Source organism: Pituophis catenifer, unplaced genomic scaffold (genome assembly GCF_029215685.1).
Source record: "Pituophis catenifer annectens isolate HBS135680 unplaced genomic scaffold, rPitCat1.0.hap2 SCAF_2, whole genome shotgun sequence".
NCBI lineage: Eukaryota > Metazoa > Chordata > Lepidosauria > Squamata > Colubridae > Pituophis > Pituophis catenifer.
The window spans coordinates 171,373,427-171,387,193 of NW_027256882.1; the positions used below are offsets into that span (position 1 = coordinate 171,373,427).

The 13,767-nt window shown below is 40.6% G+C and overlaps 1 protein-coding gene across 1 annotated transcript in view; it reads left to right on the forward strand.

Annotated features, from left to right (window-relative positions):
• SLC27A1 (solute carrier family 27 member 1) overlaps positions 1 to 13,767 on the forward strand; it is a 37,568-nt gene that overhangs the window by 3,910 nt on the left and 19,891 nt on the right. Inside the window, exons 3-4 of the mRNA XM_070938028.1 lie at positions 6,947 to 7,114; positions 12,682 to 13,076. Coding sequence (XP_070794129.1) covers positions 6,948 to 7,114; positions 12,682 to 13,076 — 562 coding nt within the window. The 5' untranslated portion in view covers position 6,947. The remainder of the gene's footprint in view (positions 1 to 6,946; positions 7,115 to 12,681; positions 13,077 to 13,767) is intronic.

Here is a 13,767-nt window from a genome sequence, read left to right on the forward strand (position 1 = left end):
TTTAGCTAACGGGACCCAGAGGAGACCGACTCTGTGGGATCTTACCGGTCACTGGGAGCTATGTGGTAGAAGGCGGTCTCGAAGATAGCCTGGCCCTGAGCCATATAGGGCTTTAAAAATAATGACCAACACCTTGAATTGCACCCGGAGACCAATAGGGAGCCAGTGCAGCTCACAGAGAATTGGTGCAATGTGGGTATATTTAGCTGCACCCACTATAACTCGCGCGGCTGCATTCTGGACCAACTGTAGTCTCCAAATACTTTTCAAGGGTAGCCCCATGTAGAGCGTGTTGCAATAATCCAACCATGAGGTGACAAGGGCATGTGTGACTGTGAGGAGAACCTCCTGATCCAAGTAGGGTCGCAATTGGAGCACCAGACGAACCTGTGCAAAGGTCCCCGTAGCTACAGCTGTCAGATGTTGTTCCAGTGTCAGCTGTGAGTCTAGAAGGACACCCAAATTGCAAGCCTGTTCTGAGGGGGGCACTTTCTCACCCCCCAGAACCAAGGATGGACAATCGACATAGTCTTTAGGGGGCAATACCCAGAGCCATTTGGTCTTGTCTGGCTTAAGTCTGAGCCTGTTGACTCCCATCCAGATCCTCACAGCCTCCGGGCACCAGCACATCACATCTACTGCCTCACTGAACTGACAAGGGGTAGAGATATACAGCTGGGTATCATCAGCATATTGCTGATATCCCACCCCGTGTCGTCGGATGATTTCACCCAGTGGTTTCATGTAGATGTTAAATAGGAGGGGAGAGAGGACCGAGCCCTGAGGCACCCCACAAACGAGGGGCCTAGGGGTTGTCCTCTGTCCTCCTACCAGCACTGACTGTGATCGACCAGAGAGATAGGAGGTGAACCACCACAACATGGTGCCTCCCACTCCTAGCTCCCTTAGTCGCCCCAGAAGGATGGATACCATGGTCAATGGTATCGAAAGCTGCTGAGAGGTCAAGTAGCACCAAGATAGAGGAATGACCCCTGTCTCGGGCTTGCCAGAAATCATCCATCAGCGTGACCAAGGCAGTTTCCGTGCTATAGCCAGATCTGAAACTGGACTGAAAAGGGTCCAGATAATCCACTTCATCCAATGACCGCAGGAGCTGAAGTGCCACCACCTTCTCTACAACCTTTCCCACAAAGGGTAGGTTGGAGACTGGATGAAAGTTTTTTAATTCTGCTGGATCCAGGGAAGGCTTCATAAGGAGGGGACTTACAACTGCTTCCTTTAAGGGCTGAAACTCAAGGGGTTTCAAATTGAAATTCAAGGAGATTTTAATTTAATTTAATTTAATTTCCAATTTATATACCGCCCTTCTCCCTGAGGACTCAGGGCGGTGTGCAGCCAAGATAAGAACATAGAATACAAATATTAAAAACAGTTAAAAATATATATAAATTTGGCCTGAAAGTTAAGAAATCACAAACTGATTAAAAGAATTTTATAAATTTCTTCTTAAGCCAGCCCGGCTTGCTGGAAAAGATGGGTTTTGAGGGCACGACGGAAGGCATTGAGGTCATGGATTCTCCTTATCTCAGGGGGCAACTGATTCCAGAGAGTAGGAGCCCCCACAGAGAAGGCCCTCCCCCTGGGGGTCACCAGCCTACATTGTTTGGCTGATGGCACCCTGAGGAGGCCCTCTCTGTGGGAGCACACGGGTCGATGGGAGGTCGTCAGTAGCAGCAGGCGGTCTCGCAGATAGCTAGGCCCTATGCCATGGAGCGCTTTAAAGGTGATAACCAACACCTTGAAGCGCACCTGGAAGACCACCGGGAGCCAGTGCAGCTCGCGCAGGAGCGGTGTTACATGGAAGCGCCATGTTGCTCCCATCACTATCTGCGCTGCTGCGTTCTGGACCAGTTGGAGCCTCCGGGTGCTCTTCAAGGGGAGCCCCATGTAGAGAGCATTGCAGTAGTCAAGGCGAGAGGTGACGAGGGCGTGAGTGACTGTGCACAAGGAATCCCGATCGGGAAAGGGCTGCAACTGGTGAATCAGGCGAACCTGACAGAAGGTCCCCCTGGTAACAGCCGTCGGATGTTCCTCCAAAGACAGCTGCCTATCCAGGAGGACTCCCAGATTGCGAGCCCTTTCAGTGGGGGCCAGAGACTCGCCCTCAATAGTCAGTGATGGAGTCAACTGACTATATCGGGATGCCGGGAGCCACAGCCACTCAGTCTTGGAAGGGTTGAGCTTGAGCCTGTTCCTCCCCATCCAGATCCGCACAGCCTCCAGGCACTGGGACATCACTTCAAGGGCATCGTTGGGGTGGCCTGGGGTGGAGATGTACAACTGGGTGTCATCAGCGTACTGATGGTATCTCACCCCGAAGCCACGGATGATCTCACCCAGCGGCTTCACATAAATGTTGAACAGAAGGGGCGAGAGGACCGATCCCTGCGGCACTCCACAGATGAGAGGCCTCAAGGTCGACCTCTGCCCCCCTGCCAACACAAACTGCGACCGGTCGGAGAGAAAGGAGGAGAACCACCGCAACACAGTGCCTCCCACCCCCAACTCTTCCAGCCGGTGCAGCATGATACCATGGTCGATGGTATCAAAAGCCGCTGAGAGATCTAATAGGACCAGAACAGAGGAACAACCCCTGTCCCGAGCCCTCCAGAGATCATCAACCAACGCGACCAATGCCGTTTCCGTGCTGTGCCCAGACCTGAAACCCGACTGGAACGGATCTAGATAAGATGACAAGTTCAGATTTAATCCTGTAAGAATTGAGTTGCTATATGCAAGTAAACATCTGTGCAATCTGATAACAGCAATAATTACTCTTGATAAGGTTGAGCTCTCCTAGAGAAGTTGATTGTGAATAGTTGGACTTCTATGCTTATAGCCTCACAAATAGCTGGTGAGTGCTGTGTCCAGGTGGGCCTTTGCACAACTTTGATGGTGCACCTCTAATAGCCCAATGTGAACCAGAGTGTTCTAGCAACACTAGCACAGACCTTAATTACAGTTGAATTTCTAGAGTATCCTCCACATGGAACAGTTTTGGCAATGACCCAAAATCCACACCTGGACCAGAATATGATGCATAAATTACTGGCAAGTCAACAACGAGCAACAACCTCCTTGAAATTCCTGCATTGATTAGCAGTAGGCAGATCCAGCTCAAAAGTACAGAGTATCACCTCTAAGGTCTTGGGTGGCATATCACCTGGATATGTCATGGGCCATCTTACCATAATTGAATTTGCACAGCTGGTTCAAATATTTTGAGAAGGCCTAGTAAGAAAGTATATAAAAGTTTCCACCCATGTGGAAATAGAAAGCAGGAATTTTCCATTGTGGCCCCCATTGTTTTGCTTTCATTTCCCTAAGAGGTTCTTGCAGCATCTTCCTTCTTGGCATTCCATAGATAAAACAAGTTTGTTCCATTCTCCTTTTAATCCTAATACATGTTGAACGTTCATCTTGGGGAGTTGATTATTTTTATGGTGCTGCTTGTTGTATAATTGCTTTGTTATACAGGTAGCTCTTGTTTAGTGATTGTCTTGTACAGCAACAGTTTGCAGTTATGATGGTGATGAAAAAGTAACCTTGACCAATATTCACAAAGTTTCATTTTTTTAATGACTGATTTGCCAGTTCCAGTTGTAGTCACAAAAGAAGGACTAATAGTATATTTCCTAGGGTCTTCAGATTGGGATGTTTTACAAACATTGTAAATAAATATTGATAAACTTTATATATTTATAAATTTCATAAAGTTTATTTTTATAACAAAAATCAAAGAACTGCATTAAATTATATTTAAGTTTTGCTTTTAAAATTCTAAATGAACAACTTTCTTGATCTCCTCAGATCATTCTTTGGCTATTGTGACAAAATATACCAGACATTCTCAAAATTCATTCAAGGATTTGTACACACCTAGGTTTGTTGGCCCAGATTTTGCCAATGTCCCTTTTTTCCTAGTTAAGTGTTTTTGGAAGCAGCAGGAAACATCTCAGCAGAATAATACTAATTCTCATTAGTAGGCCAAATGGGTACCATCCCAATCCTTATGTCCATGCTGATTGGCCATGTTGCATCAGTTTTATTGTATTTGAAACTGGAAGGCACCAGATAATTTACTCTTGCTGCTTTTGATATCATTTCTTAGTATTTACTATGTGATATGACTGCAATTATCTGACTTGTAGTTTTGCTGATTGGGTTTACAGAATGTATTTTCTTTAAAAATGCATTTCCTTCCTAGCAGTTTAACAAGGGGTTTTGCAGTAAAGACAATAGTTTACTTGTCTAAATAGTAGTGCCTGGCCTCAATTCACTGCTCAATTACCTGAGACCAAATATTTATTCCAGAGGATCTTTCTTTTGCAAAGAACATACCATAAATTATTTGTCAAAAACCTGTCTCAATTGGGATTTTACAGAAAGTCCTGTCTGTAAAGACTCTTGTTTATTCAGTTATCTTCTGATCCCAAAATGTGAGTCTGTACTCCCTTGATGATCTTAGAGCCTTTTTAAAAAATAAAATGGTCTCTAGTTTCTTTTAGGGTTTGAATATTGAAACCAGCACTTTGATCACATTGCTTAGACCACAGGTAGTTCTCAACTTAACGACCACAATTGAGCCCAAAAAATTCTGTTGTTAAGTGAAACATTTGTTAAGTGAGTTTTGCCCCATTTTACTTTTCTTGCCACAGTTGTTAAGTGAACCACTGCAATTGATAAGTTACTAACAGGATTGTTAAGTGAATGTGGCTTCCGCATTGACTTTGCTTGTCAGAAGGTCGCAAAAGGTGATGATTACATGACCCTGGGACACAGCATAGGTTGTAAATATGAACCAGTTGCCAAGCATCTGAATTTTGATCACATGATCATGGGGTACTGCACAGGTTGTAACTATGAAAAACGGTCATAAGTCACATTTTTCAGTACTGTTGTAACTTTGAACCATCACTAAACGAACTGTTTGTAAATTGAGGACTACCTGTACCTGGGTTTCTCTTTTTCTTTGAGGAAGCACTTCTATTGCTGCTATTCTAGCATCCCTGTTGCATATTATACTGAAACTGAGATTAGGGAAGTGATCAAAATCAGATTGCATGACTTTAAACATTCAATAATTAAAATTTAAGGAAGGACAAGCTAATTATACTGATCACTTTCTGGATAAATTGCAGTTGAGTGACTAGTATTTCTGCATTGTTTATCGATGAAAATAGTAATTACATTTTTTGGGCGGAGGTGAACTCTTAGTGACAGTTGCAATTAAAAAACATTTTTCTAGATTACTGAAAAGTAATGCTTGGAAAAAGTAGGAGTGGATTTCTCCATAAAAGCATTTGTGGGAGGACCATTAATTTCTGTGCTGAACATGTGCTCAATTGTATCTTCCCTCCATCTTCAGCATATGTATGACAAACTGAGCATTATTTTGAGTACAGCTGCAATTGGCAAAAAATAAAATAGAACTTGCAAGCCTTACACTAGCCAACTCTGCAGCAAAGGAAAGGTGAATGCTTCCCTATGCGATCAGAAAAGTGTTTGAAAATAAATTAGACCAGGGGTGTCAAACCCACGCTGTCACATCGTCACATGACATATCACAACTTCCCCCCCTTTGCTAAACCAGGGGTGGGCGTGGCCAGAACGTGACTCATCTAGTCCATGGGCTGCAAGTTTGACACCCCTGAATTAGACTTTGGCCTCTCACTTCAATTAAGAAAAGTCGGAAAGAATAGGAGAATATGGTTTCAGGCAAAGACCATCTATTCTATCATTTACGTCCTGTTCTCAAATTGTTCATACTTCTCTACTGTATTATGCTTTCCATTAATATCTTCTTAAAATGTATTATTTAAACTCATGTTTTGTTACCACATACCTTTATTTACCCACTTACATTAACATTATAACAATATTATAAAGTAGAGAGGAAAGATACTTGCCAAAGTTGTTGCAGACACACAGAAAAGACTGCAGTAAATAAAATAACTACGATTCAATTTTTGAAAAAACTACAGTGGACAACGTCAGTTTAACTTTCTGGATAATTTTTAATGGGAACCACAATTTTAGTACATTACAGCAGTGTAACTTGTCCCGGAAAGGTCTCTCTGAATTTATTCTGATAGTTCTGTACTTATTATTTTCTCTGATAAAGAAATGTGGTATATAATGAGGATGCTGGACAAAGGCCAGGTTCAAGTCTCCACTTGGGCATGGAAGTTCAGTGGGTGACTTTGGGTCAGGTATTATCTTTCAGCTTCTCTGAAAGGATCACCATTAGGGTAAAATTGGAGGAAAGAGTATTATGTCTACTGTTTTGAGATACACATAATCCTTGACTTATAACAGTTCATTAGTGACCATTCAAAGTTACAACAGCACCGAAAAAAGTGACTTATGATCATTTTTCACACAACCACTGAAGCATCCCCATGGTCACATGATCACAATTTAGACTCTGGGCAAATGGTTTGTATTTATGACTCTGTGGCAGGTCTGAAGGCCCAATGCATGTGCCAATGCAATTGCTGTGTCCCAGGGTCATGTGATCACCTTTTGCGACCTTCTGACAAGCAAAGTGAATGGGGAAGCCAGATTCACTTAACAACCATATTAGTAATTTGGAACAACTACAGTGATTCACTTAACAACTGTGGCAAGAAAGGTTGTAAAATGGGGCATAACTCACATAACAAATGTTTCACTTAATAACAGATTTTTATGGGCTCAATTGTCGTAAATCGAGGATCACCTATACTAGAGGAAAGTAGAATGTAAACCAAATAAATAAATAAAGACTTTAGCCTGCCCCTTTCATTTGCTCCTTTCACCTTTGTCCCATCTGTATTATATGTCCAGTTTGTCTATCTCCCTGTGATCATCTTCTGTTTATTTTAACTGTTTTTTACAATTAAATTACCCTAGTAGCTTACATGAAGCTTATCTCTTTTTCCAGAATGCACACAATTGGGGTTTGTACTGCTTCCCTTGGCTCACTGGGCCTCATGCGATTCTTTGGCATGTCCTGGACATGGAGTATTGCAGCTGCTTTGGGCATTTATATTGGCAGTGGTGGGTGGAACTTCCTCCGCATCATCTTTAAGACAGCCCTGAGAGATTTACTGTAAGTACAATTTCTTCTTATGGTATAATATCAGGATTGTTGTATTCATCAAAATGTTTGTTGTCTTAGATAATAAATCTGTATAAACCTCAGTCCTTTCATGGGATGAGGATGTGAATTCTCCCCTGATCAAGAGCTCTGATAACTACTCTTTTAAAATACTACTGTAACTAGTTTTGGCCTTCTCTTCCCAACTATCCTCCCAAATGAAAGTTTTTAAGTCACAGAAGTATAAATGGATGCTTATAGTAAATAGACTTTGTTGCCAGTGTTAAGTAGAAGAAGGCTGGGAATGATAGAACTCCAAGTCATAGTTTTCTGTTTATTAAATCTTTTGGGTTTAAAATAAGCAAGAAAACATCCTGTGAAGGATTTACCAGTCTATTCCAGAAGCCAAATACTATAATGTTTATATACATCTTAAAGAAAAAGGCTCTTTTTGGGGATTCAGGGAAGCTGGTTGTTGAAACACATATTGAAAAAGTATAAATAATATTAATAAAGTGCTAATCCTCATACCATACCTATTGTGATCAGCTATCTTGCTTTTTTTTTAAAAAAAAAAAAGAAAAGCATTTACTGAAAGTTGAAGGGCAGGAGACATGTTTGGAGCTGAATATGTACATTATGTGAAGCCACAATTTGCATAGTCATGCTTATTCAGTTAGTCATATCTGACTGAATATTCATAATTGAATACGTTAGATATGCTGGGTATATGCTAGCATATGCAACATGCTAAATATGAATCAAGTAAACTGTATTATAGTTTAATATGATATGTGAGCTAGGTCTTGTTTAAATCCACCATTCTCAATCTGCTTTCTTTCTGGGAGGGAAAACCAAAACAAGATTAAACAAACACCTTACCAGCTGCTTTTTCTTTGATTTTTCTGTAGACTTGTGTACATTTGAAGAATTTTGTAACTATTCATAGTGTAAAATTCATGCTCAGCCAGTAGCAGAGAATTATTATTTAATATATTGTAGAAAACATATGCCTGTGTCAAGATGGGAATGGATTTCACTAATTGACTATGTTTACCTAGGAAATGAAATCTATGTGTCTAAACCTATATGTACTAAATTAGTTTCTTACTATTTCTACACAGATGATTTTTTTTAATTGGGGCCTCTCCTCATCTGCCTAAGCTCCTGATTAGGACATTCACAGTGGGGAGGGATAGATGAACTTTTAAGAGGTCATTTATGTCTACTAATGCTTGGTCCTCTGTGAAATCTTCCCAATACCTTTCCTATATCTAACACTTCACTTTCCTCTTGCTCTGTAGCTGAATTTGGCATCTAGTTTTTTTCATGTCCCCTTAGGGTCTTTTTTCTTGTTAAAAGGATTTAGGGCTGCTGCTCTTACAAAGGCTGTTATAGTGACTGTCAGTGCCCTCTGGATCTCTACTTCCTCCCAGTTGCATGGCAAGTGAGAAATAACAGCAGAGAATAAAGCGCCTCTTAAGAATATGGAAAGGGCAATTCATTCTTGAAAAGGCTCCTCTGTTTCCTTCCTGGCACAGCTTGGGTCACTATGATAGGCCAGCTTTGCTGGGCATCATGCCAAGAGCCTGTTACTAAACCAGCCTCTCTTTCCTCATCTGCCTAAGCTCCTGATTAGGACATTCACAATGAGGAGGGATAGATCAGTTTTTAAGAGGTCATTTATTTCCCCTACTGCTTGGTCCCTTGTGGAATCTTCCATGCTCTTCTTTAACCAATCATAAAAATACATCTTCTATTATTACCCCATATTTGAGGAAAATAAATGTGCTAAGTGCAGTACAGCTAGTTATTGTCTTGACCTTGTGGCAGTTTTTGTGATATTTTTCTCGACACTGAAAATACAGCTTTTGAAGTGCACCACGTTTTCATTCTGATTGATCTTTCACATCAATCAAAACAAATATAAAATGTGGACAGGCAAATAAGATTTTCTGTGAAGGGTTAATGGGAATTACACACGGTTTTTTTGTGCAATGTGATAGTTGTGATTAAGGAAAACCATATTTATAGATACCTAAATATATCGAATGTAGACAGATTGCTTGATGTTTAGACGTGGATGTTGCATTGGTTATAATATGCTTTACTTCCATTTGTTCAGTTATACCAGACGTGTGTTTCAGTCCCATGGGAATGTCTAAAATGGCCTTTTACCAAATGAGTCACAGTCCACTTGATAAAGAATTGCCTTCTCTAACAAATCAAAACTCTACAGCTTCTGGACCACAGGCTTTACCAGTCATGTTTTATAAGGAATTGAATCTGAGATCTTATTCAATTTGGGATGAAGGGTGTTCTGAATTCTTTTCCTCCATGGTATTTCATACCTTTTGCTTGATTAGTGAACAGAGATATAGATGCAGATGGAAAGAATAAAGCTAAATGAGTTTGGCTGGAACAAATAGAAAAAGTGAGGCCAATAATACCTGCCAGTTAGTGATTTTTCTACATGTAGCATGTAGCATTGGCAAGCAGAGGTCACAGTTGAGGTGGCAACCACAATAATTGGTTGCAAATATTTTCCCAAAAGTCTTAAGTTTATTGTTGCAGATGAGTGTTTTTTTTAAAAAAAGGTAAACAAACCCAGATGCCTCTTTCATGTAACTCATTTCACACTTTTTGTCACATTTCTTATTCTCACAAACTGCCTAATACTTCTATTTTTTTTAGTTTGTATCACTGGAGTTGTTCATTGTTGAAAATAGTCTTGAATGTGATGCTTACAACACTGAATTTAGACTGAAGTTTTTTGGGTTTTTTCGTTGCTTGGTTTTATATGTCAATAGCTCTGAATTGTAGTTACGAGAAGGAAAGGGATAGACAAGCTGTGGAGTGTGCTTTTAATGTAAGAATTGTTTAATCGGTTTCCTGCAGAATTATATACACTGACATAAATCTGAGTACTCGTACACGTTAGACTGTCTATTTATGCCATGTGTATTGAGAGTAGTTCCAGTGGCAGTTTTTGGAATTTAAATTCCTTTAGACGAGAGAACATCAGAGATTTTGTCTTGTCCTTATGAGTTTTGTTTACAAGTATATAAATAGAGCATGGTGAAAGCAGAAATGCTTCTCTAAATACACAGCATAGCTGCTGTCTGTGCTTAGTCATCCCCCCTCCCCAAATAATAACTGTTTCAGCTAGTCCACTTTCATCTGCTAGAAGCAGCAAGATTCTCCCAAGATTTTCTTTCTCAGATTCAAAAATTAAAGTGGTTTTAAATCTCAGCCCTACATGGCATGAGACTGGGTTATTTGAGGGACTACTCTCCTCAGCGACACCTACTCATTCTATCGTGTTCAGCAGGCTTGTTGAGAGGTCAACTGAACTCAGGTGACACTAGAAAGTGTCACCTGATGAGACCTGGGGCCTTTTCTGTCACTGCACTTGCCCTATAGAACATTATTCCCCTTGAGAACTGATTGGCCCTGACCTTGATTACCTCCTGGAAGGGCTTGAAGTTGGAACATAGGACATAGAATAATATGGTTGGAAGGGACCTAGGAGGTCTTCTAGTCGAACCCCCTGCCCATGGCAGAATATCCTATACCATTCCAGACAAATAGTGATCCAGTCTCTTCTTAATAACCTCAGGTCATGGACCACCCACAACTTCCAGAGGCAAGCATGATTAATTGCTCTCACTATCAAGAAATTTCTCCTTAGTTCTAGGTTGGATCCCTCTCTGATGATCTTCCACCATTACGTCTTGTTTTGCCCTCAAGTGCTTTGGAGAAGAAATTAACTCCTTTTTCTGTGACAGTCTCTCAAGTACTGCTATTATATCACCCCCAGTCGTTCTCTTTCTTAAGACTAGACATACCTAGTTCCTTCAATTGTTCATTATGTTTTAGCCTCCAGATCCCTTATCTTTGTTGGTCTTCTCTGCACTCTTTCTAGGGTTTCAGCATCTTTTTTTTTTTTAATATATTGTGGTGGCCAGAATTGGTTGCACTGTTCCAAGTATGGTCTCAGCAGTGCAGTGTAAACGGTGATCTTGAAACTATCCTTCTGTTGATGCAGCCTAGGACTGCATTAGCTTTTCTGGCAGCTGCAGCATACTGCTAGCTCTTACTTAAGTGGTTGTCTACTAGCACACCTAGATCTCTCTCCCAGTTGCTGCTGTTGAGCCAGGTACCACCTATATTTGTGCATTTGGTTTTTCTTGCCTTTGTGTAGGCAAAAAAACTTTTCTCACCACTGAATTGCATTTTGTTGGATAGGGTCTAATGGTCAAATCTGTCAAGGTCCTTCTGAATTTTGAGTCTATCATCAAAAGCAGGGGTGTCAAACTGGCGGCCTGCGGGCCAGATGCGTCACACAGAGGCCATGCCCACCCAAGCTCCACAAAGGGGAAAAACGTCGCAAAATGTCATGTGGCAGCAATGTGACATGGCGAGTTTGACACCTGTGATCTAAAGTGTTAGCTATTCCCTTCAACTTGGTGTCATCTGCAAATTTGATGAGTTCACCCTCTATCTCCTCATTTAGATCATTTATGAAGATATTGAAGAATACTGGGCCTAAGACAGAACCTTGAGGTACCCTACTGCATGCTTCCCTCCATGTAGATGTAGTTCCATTGAGGTCTACGGCTGCGCTAAGTGTGTTTGGTCAGCCATTTATGAATCCAACTAGTGGTGATACTATCTATCCCACATTGTTCTATCTTACCAAGAAGTGCCTCTGTGGTTTTTCTAACTGATCTGGAAACTAGAAAGTGGTGTGAAGCCCATAAAATCATTGTATGGCTCTTGAATTACCGTGCTATCCCAGTGATTGTATTCTATGCTTTTTATTGTTTTTATTGATTTAACATTTTGTATGGATGGCATATTTGTTTTATTACTTTTTTTTGGTATTGTTTATATTTTAATTGGAAGCTGCCCAGAGTCACAAATGTGAGATGAATGATTATATACGATAAATTGAAACCAACCAACCAATCTGCTGTAGCTATCTCCCATACATCAATTTGTTGGATGCTTCTATTCTATTTCATCACAGGGAAAGATTTTCCCAGATAGCAAGCAATTAGCATTCTTTTAATGCCTGGCTTCATTAGGAGATATTTTCAAAATGCAGCAATAAATCCATCCATTCAGAAATGAGCTTGATTTAATTTCAGGAATGTGAGTTTTGCATCACATTCTGAGCATCTTGATTTCCCTTCTTCCTTAGTTTTCAGTCCTTTGAATTGCCACAATATGTTTGAAACTGCATAGTAATAGATGACTAAATCAGTGTTTATATGGGTGGTTGAGCTTTTTTTCTCCTGGTGAAGTAAAATAAAATTTGAATAAATAGAGTAAAACAAGAATTCTGCAAATTTATCTAAAATGTATTCTATTGGGAGACTTCCTGGATACACCATTAGCTTTGGCCTGGATATGATTGTAGGCCACATACAATATAAGAGGTATTAATTATATAAAATCAGATTCTTTGTCAGGATGGCTGAGGATCTGACCAAGCAGATGTCTCATGCATTACATCTATGCCTCAAACAATTAAAAGCACTATAATAATTAATACTTCTTTATCCCTTTTTCAGAGGTCTCTCGGTGCTTTTGCGGGTCAAATATGAACTGTATCATCACAGGAAAGCCAAAAGTAATATTCCCAAGGTATTCCAGAAGATTGTCAGGAAATATCCCGACAAAGTGGCCTTGATTTATGAAGCTACTGATGACAAATGGACATTCCGGCAACTGGATGAATTTTCCAACTGTGTGGCCAACTTCTTTTACCAGCAGGGCTTTCGTGAGGGTGATGTAATAGCTATCTTTATGGAGAGCCGACCAGAATTTGTAGGCTTCTGGTTAGGGATGGCTAAAGTGGGTATTGAGGCAGCTCTCATCAACTTCAACTTGCGACTTGATTCATTGACTTACTGTGTGAAAACTTCAGGGGCAAAAGTCATCATCTTTGGTGGGGAGCTATCAGCAGGTATGATATATGTCAATTTGGGTTTGACTTCCTAACCTCCACTGTTTTCATCCTTGCCTTGAGAAACTCTAGTATGGTGAGGAGAACAGAATTAATTTTTCTAGACAAAATGCCTGTTGCCAAAGTGAATTACCTCTTTGCACTTGTCATTATTGGACATGGCTGTGGAGATTCGTAGTCATTCAAGTCATGGTTCTAACTCAAGTTAGAACTGAAAAAGGTTCTTGGATGAGAATTTTTTTCAAAGAAGAAAACATGAAAAAAGCACATTTAGGATTGAATTGGGGAATTAATCATGAAATATTAATTTCAAGCAAAGCTGACATATGCTCACTGATATAGCAGAAGAAAGGGGAGAAATTCTACATTATTCGTGTGAATATTGCTCATCATGAAGCAAGTGGAAACCAGATGGTTGCATCCTAAGATCTTAGACAACAGTTTTCCACTCTGCTTCCCAGAATACAGACCAGTCAGCACAGGGGAGGTGTGTGTGTGTGTGTGTGTGTGTGTGCCCTTCAACTCAGCCTTGAATCCTGACAATTGCCTGGACAAGTCCCAGAAGTTCTCTTTACATTATTTCAAAAGTGGTTTGCCCTTTCTAAGGCTGAATGAGATTGGCTGGCTGGCCCAAGGCCCCCTCAGCTGGCTTTGTGCTTAAGGTAAGACTAGAACTCAGTGTCTCCAACTT